This window comes from Argopecten irradians, chromosome 2, assembly GCF_041381155.1.
Source record: "Argopecten irradians isolate NY chromosome 2, Ai_NY, whole genome shotgun sequence".
Taxonomy (NCBI): Eukaryota; Metazoa; Mollusca; class Bivalvia; order Pectinida; family Pectinidae; genus Argopecten; species Argopecten irradians.
In genome coordinates this window covers 38,313,722-38,333,172 of record NC_091135.1, presented here as the reverse complement: position 1 = coordinate 38,333,172, position 19,451 = coordinate 38,313,722, and the positions used below count along the sequence as shown (strand labels likewise).

General features: G+C 35.7%; 1 protein-coding gene across 1 annotated transcript in view; it reads right to left on the bottom strand.

Moving 5' to 3' along the window:
* Positions 1–10,278, bottom strand: part of LOC138315404 (GTP-binding protein Rit2-like) — a 28,424-nt gene extending 18,146 nt beyond the window's left edge. Inside the window, exon 1 of the mRNA XM_069256411.1 lies at positions 8,997–10,278. Within this exon, the coding sequence (XP_069112512.1) occupies positions 8,997–9,534 (538 nt within the window). The 5' untranslated portion in view covers positions 9,535–10,278. The remainder of the gene's footprint in view (positions 1–8,996) is intronic.
* Between the last annotated feature and the right edge of the window lie 9,173 nt (positions 10,279–19,451).

Sequence of the window (19,451 nt, the reverse complement as noted above, 5' to 3'; positions counted from 1 at the left end):
ACTCCTAAAATATAAATTTCCTGTTCCCGAAAACTATGATCCTCATACATAAACTGGTTATGTGGTACGCGTATGGTGCCCCGGCCGTATTCCCTCACAGAAAACACAAATAGGAATATTAATTCATACTAATAGTTTATATTCTTGATTGTATTTAGATGTATTTGTTAATCTTAATACAACTTGCAATATACACAATGCTTATAATTGAAAGGTATTGAATAATCATTCATTATATACACACACAATGTATAGAGCCTATGACAAATTAGTGAATGAACTAGGGAGATGGATATATAACAGGCAACATTTTGAACTCAAGTGCTCATTAAAGATTCGATAAAGTATATTGTGTGAAACATATGATAGTGATTATAATCCGTCCTGGGTATAATAACACGATATTGACCTGATTGACTCTAGCGAACCACATTGAATACATATGTACTTAACTTTGAGTACATTAACCCTTGCCCTTCCCCGTAAGACCATTATATAAAATGTTAAAACAATCTGTTTTCAAAAATTTTGAACAAGTTGATAAAAGGGCAAATGAAATCAATAAGGGTGACATACAGTGCCACCTGTGTTAACGGCCACATCTGTATGATGATCATCTGTCCAATCTGTTTAGCATGTGCTATGTATGACCCGTTACTTCTGTCCTTTGAGTAGTTGTTATAGACAGGAACATCTTGAAAACATTGACTGAGTGGAGAGTAGTTTCAAATGATAAATCACTTAAGCCATTGCTCGAACTAGAGAATATCTAAAATGTAATTTACATCATATACGCAGACAACTGTTCCATCTTTAAAGACAATATAAGAATTTCAGAAACATTTTGAAAGTTTTGAATGTATGATTCAGGCTTACGACCAAACTGCATTTCATTAGTCAGTTTTAAATAAAATTTGTATCAATGAATTTAATTTAGTTTTATATTTATATATATAGTACTATCATTCTGTCTGCCTTGCATTTAAATGGGTCGTAAAACGTAACTATATAAAAGAAAAATTGTCCAAAAGCTTATTTTCTGTATTGTGTTATTTATCAATGCGCAACGTACAATTACATTGTACCTACTTAAGGAAAAACAACTAAATAAACATTTATGCTACATTTAACGGAAGAATGCAAATATAAATAGAAAGAGCTCTTCAAATGCATGAGACGTTCTTTCTGTCGTCTCATGTTTGAATAACAATGGGTTCATACGTCTGGAATGTACAACAGTATGTAAGCCGTTTTTTGTTTTGTCCAATACAAATCAATAATGGGTCTAGTCTGTTGTATCGAAGCAGGTTGATGAACCACATGTTTTACTTTCGTACATACATGGACTACATTATGGAACCATGATTGATTGACTTATGAAAGTTTGGCAGAAATTCTAATCCTGTGTGCCAATATTTTAACTTTATGTCGTAGTACAGAAGTACATTTATGATCACATGAAATTTAAAGAACACTTAGAAGTAAACATTGTCTAATTACAAATGTAGTTGTATTAAAATGCCTATGTATATCTGTGCACAAACAATGACTTATGTATCATATGTAACAGAGTGCAGGATTTTACATAAATGTAACCACTGCCTCCGCTAAGGGTCGAACTCCGATCTCTAGTTTACACTCAACCGATGGAGCAAAGGAGAAATTCTATCTAACCGAGACTAGTCACTAAGCTTTCATACACACAGATGTATCAATATATGCAAATCTTAATTAAATTTAATTAAATAATAGAAGAGCATACATTTTAAAAATGTGAGATACATTGAAGTATAAAGAATTATGTAAGTGTACATATCAAACATTCAATATTTATAGTTTTTTTTCTGGGTTTTTTTCATAGTTTAAACCATATTGATCATGAACTGAAGCTGAGAGTATACACAACGCTTCGGAAAAGATACTAAAAAGATAATATGAGAAGGTAATGAAATATGTCACGTTATATTTTCTAATACGAAATAAACTTTACATTAGTTTCGTTGCAAATGTTCGACAAAATAAAAACCCCAACACGTATACTACATGATTTAGGTATTTCTCCCTTTCAGGGAGAGAACTTTGTCATCATATTCTAACTTCTATCTTGAAGTACGAGCAAAATCACCCCACGAATATTAGCAACTGTACAGAAGTGCTATCTTACTGAAACATACTGCTTAAGACACCGACGACCGCAACGAAGCAATAGCGATTTGGCATATGATGGAAACACATTGCAAAAATCTAATGTTAGCACCGCTATGGACAGACATTATCTGACGACGAGTTTTTTCATCGTGAATGGACACTTGTTCGATATTACTGGCAAGGCTATGTGCCAACTCATGGGCGCGATGTTGTAAAAATTCTGTGATAAGAACTGGGTGCAGTGTGGGGTTAATGCCACTGAAAGCTCTTTAGGTGATACTGATCAGTTGACGCAACCAAACAATCCATTCCCGCGGTTTCTTAGCGACGACATTCCCAGTCTGGAAATTGATATCACGCTTCCGTTTTCAGCCGGATGTAGCGGGCATTCGGACAGGAACTCTATTAGACTTTTCCAAGAGTAACCCCTTGGTGAATGCTTGTCTTAATTGAGACTTCACTCACATATATCCAATATTTTCATTCTAACTTCAAACAGTTACCCAGGGAGAAGGTTTTAAATCGTATTTCGTGTTTGCTATATACTGCACAAAAAGACGTTGCTGATGTTTTGGCAGACATCAATATCAAGACATGCTGCTACAATCCTTAATAGTTTTCTGTCCATTACTATCTTTAATCAACGTAGCAAATGAGATTTGTTGCGATGCAAAATGGTATTCCCTAGACGAGTAACATTAGACTTATCGGCGAAGACACATTGACGCTTGGAGATTAATGAGTACGGGCCTGAATATTGAGTCAAAGGTTCGCGTAGTTGCAGAAACACGACCCACGGACACACAACTCCACTTCCGATACGGAAAGATACAATATCCTATGTCAACCATGGTGTCCATGCATTAATCTCTACGGGGATCAGAGAGCTCAACTTACTACCAACACGCGTGCAGCTCATCAGTTCGGTGTCAAATGTAACGCCGTGTGCCATTCTAACGTTCAATGCGGTTTAGTCAAATACTCTAGCTTAAGTACATCTATTTACAATCCCAAAAATGAAATATTCGAAAACAGATACTTGTCTATCAATAATTGTCCGACATATTTGGACATGCGCATGCATATCGTTATTATTGTCACGTTTATTGGCATAAACAAAACACTTCAGCTGTTAAAAGCACCTGCTTAGTGCTAATTCATCGGGGTATTGAACCGTTCGTTATTTTGTATTGTTTTTTTTCCGCGAAAACAACCTAAATATTGCATTGCCGTTTTGTCCACAAATGCAGTATAAATATTCATAATTTTCTACAATTCCATGTTAGTCGAATAGCGTTATATGATTTTTATATCCTAGTATTTGTATTTTTGCAAACTCTAAAAGTATATGAAGTGCAATAAATTAAGGTTATAAAGTTACTTTAGCTATGTCAACCGTTTAAATAGAGATTGTTATGTTGTAAGGTACGGATAAACACCGTATCGCTGTTATCTAGTTTATTACAAAAAGGATGTTACTTCACGTAACACTGACGTTATACTATTTTGACGTCACAATTGGCCCAAGCATCAAGCGCCTCAATGACATAGTGACGTCACAATAGACCCATGCATCGAGCGCCTCATTGACGTCAACGTTGCCTATGCGCAAAATTATCAAAACAGCAGGCGAAAGCCGCTTTCGTCATGAGGGAGAAATCGATGAATATTATATTTGACAGACGATACAATGTAGGTTTAAAAGACAATGAAAAGTACCAAACGGATGTTTAATTAATATTTACAACAACGTAACACAGGCTAAACGGAAAAATGAATAATCTTCGTTGTTGTGTTGGTTGTGTTTCGTGTCATAAATGTTTTGTTGACCAGAAATACAGGCCATAAAATGATTATGTAATAAACACGCATATAATGTGTTAGAGTGCACCAGACTATAAAGCCCGAGGTCAGGGTAATCAACCAGCGTTATGTTACACCAGGCCGGAGGTAACCACATTAAGTAATACACAGCTTGTAACGTTAATGCAGTTTTGTAATGTAACTTGTCTAGTGCATATTTGTTCAACAGATAAAGCTTGTGTTATTATATTAAACTAGCTTAGACCACAGAATAGCATTTATGATTATGAAAGAAGATAAATGATTAATTAGGTGCATTGTTTCTATGAGCTCGAATTCCGCTTTTATTAGAGTGTTGCTTCTATTGTGTTATTCCAATAGAATATTTCTGACATGTCTACAACCTGTGAGCAAACTATGACCGCGGCACAGAGGTGACGTGAAAAATATTTTATTTTATGTAGTGTGAAAAACATTTATTCTTTTACGTTTTCACGTAAAACGTTATAACTCAAAAACATTCAATACATAACACTTCTTGTTAGTGTCAGCAAATAATACCATGACCTTTCTTCACTAGACACAGTATATCTATGATTAGCTTTCAAAATATTTGCATGGGGTCTTTCTTAAAGGGAAAATAATTTACAGTCAACATTAGTTCTAGCTGCTTAAGAGTGATAGTGAACGTCGGTGATTAAGGCCGAACATGAGGCTATATGCCATACCTTATAATAGTATCGGTGTTATGTTCAATTTTAAACACCCCATACCATGCTGTGGTAACCATTAGGTTTCACATCTGTTTAACTAAAGCAGATTATCGTAATTTAGTCTGTTGTTCATGAAAACATTTTCATTAGTGTCGGTTGATGGATACCCTCTGCGTTTCAATGTAATTGAGAGATTAAACAATGACAGTAAAAGATAACCATTAATTTTAGCATTGATGAGCAAAATTCATCTTCGAAACAAGTTCTTATATGTACACAATGTAACTGAAAACCAAATAATGGATGTGGTCCAGAATTAGAAAGTGAAAAGGAGTGGGTGAATTCAGATTTGGGTTGCCATTTTGGTGCTCAATTTGAAATAACGATATCGCTGTATTAATGGCACTATAACCATTTAATGCACGATTTCTGAAAATGACCTTGAAGGCACGTCAAGCAGTCTTGTGCATTACACACGGTGGATTTATCGATTATAGCACAATCATGTGATAAAGTAGCAATCACAATAAAGATCATTGTGATTTAAATTACTTTTGCAATTTACAATGCAGACCAATAATATTAAAGTGTTTCAGAAATCTAAAAATATTTCTATGTAGCTAGAATTAATGAAGGAAAGCGATGAATGCAGTATTGCATCTGATTCAACATCATTTCAAATTAAGCAGTAACTCAATATATCTGAATTCAAATTGAGTGGCTTCCAATGGAGTCATATGCTTTTGGAAATTCCGAGATTTTCTGTATTGTAGGGATACAATAGAGCGTGTAGTGAGCCATTATCTCCAGCCGTTGTAGTTACATTGGTACAATCAAATCCGTTTGAAGCAAGGAGGTTTCGCATTTCTGAAGCCATAAAATGCTTGTGTACTCAATAACACTGCCCACCAGCTATACCATGTAAAAATTTCGCTTAATATATATTCCCAATCGGAATAATTGGGCATGTTCTGTGAGAGCAGGGAGAGTTTAGGTGCTATGAACCATCCATTTTGCCGTACACAAGAGATCTAAAGAGTACAATAGACATTTAACGGCGTTACGGTTCCTGTAGGCCGGTAATATAACACAACAATCAATAGGCTATTGACAGGCAGTATCAGTTATTCAACCGACTGTTTACCTGGACAGAGACCACCTAGCGCGGCACCAACAGGTTGTGGAATAACTCAGCTTCACTGGGATTTCCCAGTTCTTCCGCATACATGGCCTTCATCAAACACCTTGCTTTATTATCATTATTATGAAGCGAAGAGACATTCCTGATGACAACACCTGGTTATAAGTATATCTCGTAACATCCATGAATATTTCGATATTGGAAGAAAAAAGGATTTCCATTTCTTTTGATTCTTAATGACAGGATTATTTTCATAATTCTATATTATTGAATTCAAAGATTTAATTTGAAATTGGTCTGTAGATCATTTCAGAAATAAACGGATTGCATAACGACACAGCATGTTTTCAACATTCATTGATATCTTATCATTTGGTGATATTGAAATTTTGAAATAATTCGCTTTGGCATTTCCTCATCAGACTAAATTGCACTTTTCTGTAGAACGATACCAATATTGCCCAAGCAAACCAATGTACATGAAACAGGTTTTTAGTCTTCGTTAGAATGAATAATACATTTGCTTTGTTAGATAGTTTATATACTACTTCTGAACTCACTTGTAACAGGCTCATTTAATAACCCAGACAATCTGAAAATCGCGATGAAAATATCTAAAACCCAACATTTCAATCGTGCCATTTTTCAGGAATGATATGGTTTTGTTTTGAACGGTATTAAAACGAAAAAAGAAAATCCTCCAATCACTGCTGTAATTCATAGTCATTTAAAGTTAATTATGTTTATCAAGTTTATATCCAATTTAATTATCATTTAGAAAATAGTTATTTCATGATAATACCCATATGATCGATTATCATACACACACAAAAAGATTGGATTAAGTAGCAACTCTCATAATGTTTAAAACTGATGTTAGTTACCGTAATGTTATCAAGTTATAACTACTTTATTACTAGAAATGGTCTTGTTGTGTTGTCCATACAAATGTTATGCGTGGCAGCTCGACGACTATTACAATATGTAAACCTTCATCGGACAAACGAATGTATGTAGGAATATTCCTCACGCGAGTTGGCCTTGGTGACAATGCATGCAAAATTGTTCAAAGAAACCGAGGAATCTAGATGTATCATAGTAATGTATCATAAAACACACTTCTTGCTTGAATGGCTTAGCACATCTACTTTATAATTAAGATGTGGTGGGTATCCCTTTGATCCCTTGATCGGACATTCCGGTCGAATATATGGATTTTTTTTAAGATAAGGCGTGTATGTATGTTTCTTCATAGAATTAACAGTAAACGTTAAAGTAATTTTCTCCTTGATTAAGTTTACCTTTTTTCTGGTTTTTATTTTAATAGCCTTCATGGTCAGAGATTTTTCGGTGTTGATATCTACCATTGTATGACACGCAAAGAGCAATGCTAGCCCTTAGTGAATCTTTCGTTGAACAAACACACAAAACACCCAGTTTTCGAGATTTGAGCTTCAAACTGATGCGGGAAATATAGGATACAGTTGCTGATACAGAAACATGAAGGCACGTTTACGATACCCAAAGGAACTGACGGATGAAGATAATCGTTTGAACATTTTTCTTTAGAACTCATAAAGACATATTGATATAGAAGGTATAGAGAGTATTTTTGTTCTTTATTTGTATAAACTGTAGTGTGTTCATACCGTTAATGCCATAAAGTTTACGAATCATTGAGAATAATTTGTGACTGCTCAAATGAAAGGTCAATTTGGTAATAGTCTAAATATCATTTAGAAACTGCAAAATGCATTATGCTTAAAGTGTTTTTGAGATATGGTGGCACTGTTAAGTTCTGTCTTGGATTGGAATGATTCGAACGATGAAATGAGTGATTGCATTATCAACAACAGTTTGTGACAAACAAAACTTATCTATTAATATCGTATTACACGGAATGTTACAAAACGTTTGACGAGGCGCAATAACTAATTATTCAACAGAGTTTATCTAATATTTCCTGGAAAACGCAGCATGGGAGTTGATGTTTTATTGCTAAATATGATAACCACTCGACAGTAAACCACAAAAAGATAACATTTCACATAACAATGTGATGCAAGTGGTTCTAACAGACACAACAGGTTCGCTTAATGCTTATCAATTGTAGAAAAATAATATCGTGCGTATGAACGTGAATGTAATGCACATTCGTGTGTGGAATTAGTTATCTTAACCAACAAAATGGTTCTACACAATGTTACGTGGCATGCAAGGCGTCATCTTTTAACAATTTTGCCTTTTTTCACACGAATCGTATAAGGGATTGATTCATTTTGCTACCAATAGCAGTGGTAACTGTAAAAGTTTCGAAAATCATATGTCTCTGCTTGATTAAGTTTCATTAATATTGGGGTATAATAATATCAAAATACCATTTGTATTTTATCATAGCATATATAATTATTCGTGTATTCATAGAGCATATAAAAATGTAAATTAACAACATCTGATACCCATCAGTTATATAAACCTTTGTATTCCTGGTACAGACATATTAACCATAAAAGGGGAACAGCTGTAGAAGCAAATTGCTATTTTTAAATGATCAGATGGACATTTGAGATATCCATGCAAATGTTTTCACATTTAATACATAATTTTTATCCATATGTTGCGACGGCTATTGTATTATTTAGTTACCTTTAAAAGGCATTGAATATCAAAGATGCACCTACTGATACACAATATAAAGGTAAAAATAACACTTATTTGTTCATAATGAAAAGATAAAAAATATCTCTTACTTATTCATAATGGAAAGGTAAAAATAACACTTACTTGTTCATAATGGAAATGTAAAAAAACACTTACTTGTTCATAATGAAAAGATAAAAAATATCTCTTACTTGTTCATAATGGAAAGGTAAAATAACACTTACTTGTTCATAATAGAAAGGTAAAAATAGCACTTACTTGTTCATAATGAAAAGATAAAAATAACACTTACTTGTTCATAATGGAAAGGTAAAAATAACACTTACTTGTTCATAATGGAAAGGTAAAAATAACACTTACTTGTTCATAATGGAAATGGAAAAATAACACTTACTTGTTCATAATGGAAAGGTAAAAATAACACTTACTTGTTCATAATGAAAAGATAAAAATAACACTTACTTGTTCAAAATGGAAATGTAAAAATAACACTTACTTGTTCGTAATGGAAATGTAAAAATAAAACTTACTACTTCCAGTATCTGTTGGTCCTATGTACTCTGACGTCATGAACTGGTCCGTTAGGGACGTCTTCCCGACCCCGTCTGACCCTAAAACAACTACTTGGTAACACTTTGGGGCGTCGTCACTACATGTCGACGTGGAGATCCTTGGGGTCGGACTGTTACTATGGTTATCGAGACATTGAAGTTCGGGCGAGCCATCCCGCACAGTACCTCCAGAGGCGAGAATTTCTTTTGAACTTTTCTTTTTGTAACTGTCACCACGATTTACCACTCCCCTAGAAGTAGTTTTGAAGGACCTGACCCGTCGTAAACTTTGAGGCTGTTCATTTTCTGTATTGTCGAAGAGATCATTGAAGGAGGACGAAAGGATTTGATGTCGCGCGCGTGAGGGCATGCTGTTTCTCCGAGGACGGTCACCACAATAGTCAGGATCTTCTACATCGCGTGTCCTGGAACGACTCTTAAATGAGCGTGTCCGTGTGTGATGAATGTTCACCGCCGAATCAGGCGAAAGAAATCGGGATGTCGCCGAATCATTCATTCTGATAATTAAACGTTGTATATTTGTCCAACACAATTTCCGAAACAAACTCGATCCCTGTATCTAATTCCCCATGGCTGTAATAGGTGCCAGCATAGATTGGCAACAGACTTATAAACAGTGATGCTGTATCTATACCACGCTTCGGTTGTTACTAATGTTCTTACAACGGTCCACCAAAGACCGTGTCACCATTATGACAAACTGTATCACACTGACAATCCTAACTACTAAATATGTCCCTTCTGTGCCACGCCGTCCGCTTTTCTGTTATTGAGGCTTCGATCGCTTCTGTGCGAAAGTCACGTGACGAAAGCTATCGATAATTGGTTTCTTATCAAATATGTAGTAAACTAGCTGTGGTTTACTCTTTTAAATCAGTAAAAAATGCGTACATTCGTAAAGAAAGCTGTTATATACAAATCGGTCTCTCTGATCTAGCGTTCAATATAAGCGTAAACAACGCGACTGTGGTTGTAACAGACTGGCGCGGTGGATGATGGAGCCCACGCGTGTTCGATCTCCCGGGATATTTATATCACACACAGCTGGTAGATGCACGGTCTACCTTGTAATCCTAATCACAGGGTTTCTCACCTGTGTTGTTTCACCTTTGCCGTGCAATCAGGTTGTCGGTAAAAACATGCCATGACCTATTGCTGCGATCGGATCTGATACATATCCCAGGTAGATTGTGTCCGGCATTAATGCTGTGCGTTTCATTATTACTTTGTGTTGAGGAAATTCTCACTTTGGACAAACCTGGCCTGTATTGATTTCTAAATGGTACATTAATATTTTACATAATTGTAGATAGCAACACACATTAACCAGCAGGGATATTACACACCGTGTAATAGTAGGAATGGCAAGGATAAGGGCGAATCACCCGGGAGAACATATTAGAGGTAGCAATGAATGAATGTCTAGGTAGCATTTTCAAATCCTACTGCTGCTCCAGCATGACAGTTTAAAGCGAATAAATTCTCACCAAACTACCTCACCTTTAGCCTGATTTTATCACTGTCTCCTATGAGGAACTTTCTTGTTTCTGTCAAGTACGGTTGTGATGTAAGTTTTTCACAGAGAGAATGACGTTTCTGGCCCTTCTAAGTAGTCAGTTAATTATGACTGATGCACATTACGTGTCGTTAGGTTAGATAGCAAGTACCCGAATGCAAAGGAAGACACAATACCAGAGACACACATTCGCCAAATATAAAAAACCAAAAAAACGTATCATATGCTTGGATTTAGATAACAAATCTAAAATGAAATTAAAAAAAACTTGGATGAATAATGACAACTGGATTGATGTACCGAGATATTGTCTTGTTTTATTGTTTACATTAGAATACCATATGTTTGAAGGAAAAGAACTACAGAAAATAAAATGTAAATGAATTGCAGATAAACATGTGTAGGTAATAAACAAGTCTATTAAGCTAGTTGAGCCACATGCATATGCCATAAACCTTGATCTAGAATATCTTATATATGATAGATAAAATCTAGGGATATGATACCACACATGTAATGAAAGGCAATATTATTATGTAAGTAATTGTTCACTGGGTTACATATTATATACATAGATAAGATATAACATGGCCTGAATGTCTCTGCTGATAGCCTCCCTGATATTGAAACTATATTCAAAGTTTTGTACAATAGTTTATTCCTATAATAATAGTATGCGGTAAATAGAATCTTACACTCATGGTAACGTAATGTGGAATTTATTAAACTCGTTAAAGAATACGATATGTCACTCGCCTAATGGCGAATCGAGTTATTGAACTCTTCGGACCATATTACAATTATAATAAAGGATAGATTTTAATACAGTTATAACTTAAAATCTTAGTGTACTCTAAATAAACTACGACGTGGATTATGATGAAATTGTGTGTTATATCTCCATATCCGTATAACTTTTATCTTTCTACTTTTTCACTTTAGTTGATGGATTCTTTTATCTTATAAGTTATTACGCTAACGTATGAGCCAATCAAATGCGACGTTAAAACGGCGACAGCATGTTTTACGTTAAGGGCTGACATATTTTAAACCAATAAAAATGCTAGATTAGATTATTTTATGTTATCCCAAAGGGTTACTCAGTTGCGCCACTCAATAAACTCTGAAAGATAGATAGCATTACTCTGGAAATATGCTGGTAACAGAAGTAAATATATCATCGTATGTAGCTCTCTATCAAAACTTTGTACGATTGTCTGCTCGCTGTACTAAAAAGTGTTGAACCCTCCGTAAAAGTCGTAAACAAACCATACCGTTTGTTTGTATATTAATTTGAGACTGCCAGCATGATTGAAGACGGCGCCACGTAAAGCGATATATTTAAGTTTACTTAATGAGGGCCAGCGACCGCTCACTAGACGACATCAGTGATTATGTCGGGGAAGTTATAACCATACACTCACGTGTTATAAGTATATATAAGATATTAAGAAAAACAAAACAGCAATATTTGTATACAGGTATAAAAAGATATTTCTTGTACTTGGGGTTCAATACCAAGAGTCTAGAAGTGTAATACCATTTTAGTATATCTCTATGATGTTTTTAATGTTTATTTATCAATAATTTTATTATCCACAACATCAAAACATAAATCATCCTTGGGCAAAACATCAGGTAAAATCAGCTTTTGAACAATGGCACCATTTTGGTGAACTAATTAAGGGATAAGAAAATCAATAAATCTCAGAAACTCAATGTTTTCTTCATGGGACCTTGCTGATGACTCTTAATTATATTTTGAATCTCACAACATGAATCTGTAACTGTAATCAACCGCTGACAGCTGAACAATGAGTTGACACCATGACGAATGTCTTAATAGATTTTCACTGGTTGTCGCCCTTTATCGAGGTCTCCGTGACTGAAGGTGTTTTTCGTTATTGTGAGACCCAACATATGACCTTGTTCATGTGTAAATACTTGACAAGTCTCATGTAAACAAAAACAGATGATATTAGCCATCTCTGTTTGTCATTGTCCTTCAACAACATGCCTTGATGACGTAGACACATGGATCGATATCATCACCAATGCCTGTCTCACCTCCATCCTCTGCCTTTTCACAGGAGGCGAGTAATAATCTTAAATTGGCCAAGGATATTGTCGATAGGTGTCAAAGTAAAGCCGCATACTGAATTACAGTTATGTATATATACATTCCAAATATCAAAATACAGATCCTTATTCCTACTGCGTTCATGGTCACAAAGGAATTGAATTACCAAATCACGAATTCCAAATATCTTCACGGGTACATTGAAGCTTGTAATAGCTGTTAGAATGATACTTGTGTTTAAAGTAGTTTTGCCCAAAGAGCACAACAACGCATGATTTGAGGAAAATATCGTTTGAATGTCGCTAGGTGAAAACAGTAAGTTGATGTACACGGCTCATGATGAACAGAATGTAACCCTAAATGTGGTGTTGTCAATGGGACAGGGTGAGAATAAGGATTGGTATCTAATCAGGTTGTTTACATTTGAATTCACTATGCATACATATCATCAGCGATTTCTATAAGTTTAATGCAGCAAGTTATTTTTGTCTTGCCTGATTATGAGAGCTCGCCACCAAAACATTTTACTGAAAAACAAATAAATGTAGAAAATAGTATATGAGATATGAACGATGTATCTAATTAAAACATGGATACGGGTATCTAGCGATGATAAGGAAGCCTAATTTATTCTACAAAAAAAATGATGTCTCAGTAACTTGTAAAAAGAACTACATTGTAAGTCAATGAATCAAAATGAAGCAGAGACTTCGTTTTTTAGGCTACCTGTTTTGAACTATAATACTCATTCCGTCAGTTGTAACTACCATATTGGATCATAGCTTTTAAGGATACATGAAGGTTGCATGGAACATGTCGAATGCTGCTCTGGAAAAGAAAGCAAAGACGATCGCTGATCTCATCATGAATAATGACAGAGTATGATTTGTATCTACAAGGGATCAAAACTGTTAGTCTATGTGGTCCCGAGAGATGATGGGTTATGATAAATTTTCCTACAACATTGTCTATCACTGTTGCCTTATCGCTACAGAAATAATGGTGGCCAATATTCCGTAAAGCTGTCAATTAAATGTTCGGAAATGTCATGGTTGTATTCTCGATACATATTTATCGTGGTGTTGATGTCTGGGCGATGGAGAGAAGCTGACGACATTTATTTCCACAAAGCTTTCACCTTTTGCCCGCAACATCATGTGTACGAAGATTATATCGCCGTGGAGTTTTGTATGTAAACACAGATTTGATGTTTTCCATTTGAATATTGTAAAACAGCTTGATTCCTTGGCGATTTTATTTTGCGTTTTCATGCCCAACAACAGTTTGGCGGCGATTTGATTTCGTGTTTTCATGCCCAACAACAGTTTTGCGTCGATTTGATTTCGTGTTTTCATGCCCAACAACAGTTTGGCGGCGATTTGATTTCGTTGTTTTCATGCCCAACAAAAGTTTGGCGGCTATTTGATTTCGTGTTTTCATGCCCAATAACAGTTAGGCGGTGATTTGATTTCGTGTTTTCATGCCCAACAATAGTTTGGCGGCGATTTGATTTCGTGTTTTCATGCCCAACAACAGTTTGGCGGCGATTTGATTTCGTGTTTTCATGTCCAACAACAGTTTGGCGGCGATTTGCTTTCGTGTTTTCATGCCCAACAACAGTTAAGCGGTGATTTTATTTCGTGTTTTCATGCCCAACAACAGTTTGGCGGCGATTTGATTTCGTGTTTTCATGCCAACAACAGTTTGGCGGCGATTTGATTTCGTGTTTTCATGCCCAACAACAGTTAAGCGGTGATTTTATTTCGTGTTTTCATGCCCAACAACAGTTAAGCGGTGATTTTATTTCGTGTTTTCATGCCCAACAACAGTTTGGCGGCGATTTGATTTCGTGTTTTCATGCCAACAACAGTTTGGCGGCGATTTGATTTCGTGTTTTCATGCCCAACAACAGTTAAGCGGTGATTTTATTTCGTGCTTTCATGCCCAACAACAGTTTGGCGGCGATTTGATTTCGCGTTTTCATGCCCAACAACAGTTTGGCGGCGATTTGTTTTCACGTTTTCATGCCCAATAACAGTTAGGCGGTGATTTGATTTCGTGTTTTCATGCCCAACAACAGTTTGGCGGCGATTTGATTTCGTGTTTTCATGCCCAACAACAGTTTGGCGGTGATTTGATTTCGTGTTTTCATGCCCAACAACAGTTTGGCGGCGATTTGATTTCACGTTTTCATGCCCAATAACAGTTAGGCGGTGATTTTATTTCGTGTTTTTATGCCCAACAACAGTTTGGCGGTGATTTGATTTCGTGTTTTCATGCCCAACAACAGTTTGGCGGCGATTTGATTTCGCGTTTTCATGCCCAAAGAATGTTTGGTAGCGATTTAATTTCGCGGCGGTGGCGATCTGATTTAGCGATTATCGGTGAAAACACCCAATATATACGACGAATAGGGGGTATTAGAGGAATTCGTGTTCGACTTATAGGGTTTTTACTGTATTGTATTTGTAGTTGTTTCTTATTCAACGCGATTCATTATCGCGAATTATGTATAAACCCCGAAATATTTATATACCCCGAATTATGTATATACCTCGAATTATGTATATACCCCGAATTATGTATATAACCCGAAATATGTATATACCCCGAATTATGTATATACCTGAAATATGTATATAACCCGAAATATGTATATACCCCGAATTATGTATATACCTGAAATATGTATATACCCCGAATTATGCATATACCCCGAATTATGTATATACCCATACTTATGTATATACCCATAATTATGGATATAACTTGGTGACAGTATATTTTCATTTTGAGAGGGAGCTCAATATCGTTTGAATTCACATCTCCGTTTAAGACATTTATTCACCCAGTCAAAAAGTGCTACATATTGATATCGATTCTAAAAGTATTGAGAGCTTTGATTTAAAGTGTCTATATTGAAATAATCAAGAATCCCTGCAACATTCTGAAGTATTTCAGAATAAAAGGCTTCAGACCTTCAACGGTTCAACAAATAAATGCATCTAATGAATGAACTTGCTTTAGATCACATTTGTTTGTTTTGTTGTTTTGTTGGAGTCCAAAGGTAATTAGTTATTATATCTCACTACATAAGGAGGGAATGTTTCATCAAGTGCGATTTATTTTCACTTACATCGTGGGCGATTAGAATTCGGCAAAAAAGAAAAAAAAATACGAAAGATATGTTTAAAAATATTTTAAATGCAAAAATGTGTTGTTGTTTTTTGGTGGTTTCCACTTATCACATCAAAACACCATGCATACATATTTATACTGCTGTTTATTCGCACAATAAGGGTTTCATCCCTTGATATTTTAGAACATTTCCAACAAGTGTTTATGTGTACCTAAAGAGTTCAACAATACTCGTGTACGTTCACTCGGTAAACAATTAATCCAATATCGGCACAGAGATGTGTGAAACAAAAGGATTCTCGACCTTTACATGTCTGGCTTATTGGGCGTTGAGAGGTACACGAACAAACACTCATTGTGTGATGACAATCGCAGTAGTTACAAGATTGGTTTGGGGGAAGTAAAGGGGACAGAAGATAGTCTTGAGAAGTTGACGTAGCCAGAATCCTTATAACACAATGGCCAATCGGGAATGCATGTGGTCAATTAGGGTGACCTCAATACCGTAGTGGTCAGATGGCGAGATGTGTCGACGCTTCATTGTCGTCTAGCCTTAATATAATCTCGTGGGATTTGCTTGATCTCGCGGGATCTGATCTTCCTAATCAGAACGTCGCCGGTGCGTTTGTAGCCGCAGGCGTAATATGAAATCGGGATGAAGATAATGATGACAATGATGGTGAAACGGAAGTGATCACTTTGTTAAGCTACAGTAGAATGAGTCTGCCTACTATACAAATTCGTCTTTAATCATATATAGTTAGGTCTGGAGGTTAGGAAATGTCGCATTTAGCTAGAAGGCCTTCCTTTCTTGACGTCCAATAGAACGCTTTGTTTCTACTTCTAGTTTATTGAAATAATACAGCCCGTCATATTTACATGATTAGATTTTCTACAGAAGAAACCGTATATATGGTGCAGAATCGATTTTACATCGTGTACTGTAGTGCCATTGAAATCCTGTTCGGTGATGAGCATCCCTTTAGGAACAAATCGGGTTTTCGTTTATGGCGAATTTGTCTTTTGAATAATCCAATTGAAACGGTGTAATCACCGGATCTCTTGGGCTCTGCAGAACGTGCTATGATAAGATAAACAAATACTCTGTAATCATGTTGTTTTAAACCACATATCTCGTTGGCTAAGCAATATGGACACTTTATATCATACAGTATATACATTGTATATATACATGGCTTGATAAACAGACAGCTAGAGGCCAGAGTTCAGATGAAGGATTGCTTGTAGATTGCCTTACGTAAGAAACCAAAACAGTGTTTGAAAGTTTCTTGTAAATGAGGCGCTATATATATGTCTTCTTTGTGGCATTTTCAATTAATTTTGCACTTAAGATTTCACTTTTTGCCCTTGTTTACGTATCAAAGGGCTGCAAAATAAATTGATATCATATTCGTCGGAATCTTATGAAAATAGTTAAACGTTGATACAATGGTTGAAGATTTCTTCAAATCTTGTTTTCTAATGATATTACTAACATCTGAGTATGTAATCTTGAGAATGTTTCTGGCATCAAAACAACCTTGTTATTTAACACAGATGAGATTGCATGGCGGATATGACGGGTGATTCGCAGCATTGCCACAGGAGACAGTATACTCGCGTACAAAATACAATGTAACAACAACATGACAAATATGTCAAATGCATATCCCTTCGTGTCAAATTCAGCGTCAATATAGAATAACCCTCAGCAGTCAAGCATAATTAAGCTCTGGATTATTACATGCAATATTATACGAACGAACTTAGATCCTAGCGCTATTTAGGTATTAATTATCCAAAAACAACTCTTTAGTTATCGAACAAATGATTATATCTTAACAAAACCAAACAGTAAATTTGCTGATTGGATCTGCTTTCCCGCCATCAACGTCAGTGTATTGTTTTTATGAAACGCGGTATTGGAAGTACACAACATTTTTTCTCTCAGCAGGAGGTCGTATTCCGCGATCAAAATGACGCAGATTAACTTTGTCGATACCAAACGCCACTCCACCGAATGGTCCAGTAAAGGTCTAACGTCCGTGTTCACCACGCATGGTCTCCTCCGCAATCACAAAACCCTCGCGTCATTAGTGTGTTATAGATAGTTATCGCTATTTAGTAGCTTCGTTTTGATGACACTACACGCAATATGTAATAATATAATCGCCGATGCTTAAAAAGTAGATCTAATCGTTAACGATTGGAAATCGATCTCAGAATTCCCCAGCAGCCAAGATAGCATGGCTATGGTGTACGCAGTGCTAATCTCCTCCATTTGGTTACAACAGAAGACGAGTTCGGTACTCTGAACGTGCAAAGGCCGAGACTAATGACTCGACATTGCTTTATTGCTGCAACGAACTCTTTCATCTAATTGTTTTGCTGGTTCGTATGTAGTTTTCCTTTATAGCCGGCTATTTTTAGCAGTTCTGATCTTAAATAGCCTTGTTTGTTTCCATATATAGCTCAAATAAAAAATGCTTTCGTAGGCCTATAATAGATCAATAGTATTCACCACCCACTATAAGTGTTTATCGTTCTATTTCCGTCAATATTGCAGGTATTTAAAGTTTCGTCATCGAATACGCCTTGAGTGGCACTTCCGGATCAACCCTAAACCGTTTTTGCACTTAGGTTCCCTACCTTCCGAACAAATAATTGCAAGGTTGTACGTCAAGAGCGTTGTAATAGTCAATCAAGTCCCCTAAAACGGCATCACTAAGTGTATCTTTACAGGAACGTGTATTGCTCTTAACAACAGCTATTTATCTGATATAGCTTATCAACATCCTAGATAAATATAATGATTTCAATAACAGATATTTAGGTATAAAATTATATCTTTTTCTCTAAAAATTATGATGTCACGCTAACGAACTGGTGACGCCACGATTGTAACTTGCCTGTTGGAACGGATGGTTTCGACATGTGAAAAATGTGGAATAACACGGTAATATATGATATTTTATAATGTTACCTGTTTGTGTGCAATGAAGACAACTACTACACAATTTCAATGTACAGATTTGTAGGAATGAACATGGAGAATAATTCAAGCTAATTGAGTGTGATGAAATGAAAGCGGTCGTGTGTAAGAAGCGCAAGAGACGTCATGTTGAGTGATGTGAGAGGGATGGACCCGTGGTCCCGACCCCGATATCCCTAATTTGCTGGGTAATAAAATCAGTTTGAAATCTAAAGTGTTGATTTTGTTACCGATTCTATACTGTATAAAACTTCGGTAGGGATAATTTTTCGCTTAATTATCAATTATTTATAATTGATAAGCCACATATGTTATTGTTATTGTCATCCGTGTGCCTTTTATGTGGGTATTTGAGAACGCGTAAATCAACTCGATCCCTAATATATAAAAAAAACCTAAATAATACTTCGCAGATTATTTCTTAAAACAGCAGTACATTATGGTGCCTTTATATATCAATTCTGAGACATTTTACAGACAACTACGGTGACCCCAAGCAGCCATCAGGTAACTCTTACCTAACTGTAATATAGTTATTAACTTACTAACTTGACAAAGATTCAAGTCAGTTTACTCTAAATAAAAAAAAAAAGTTGTATTTTAGTTATCAATATACTGATACAAACCAGTATAATGGAAATTCCTACGTTTGTAGGTATTCTCAAATAGGATACACCTGTCATAGTA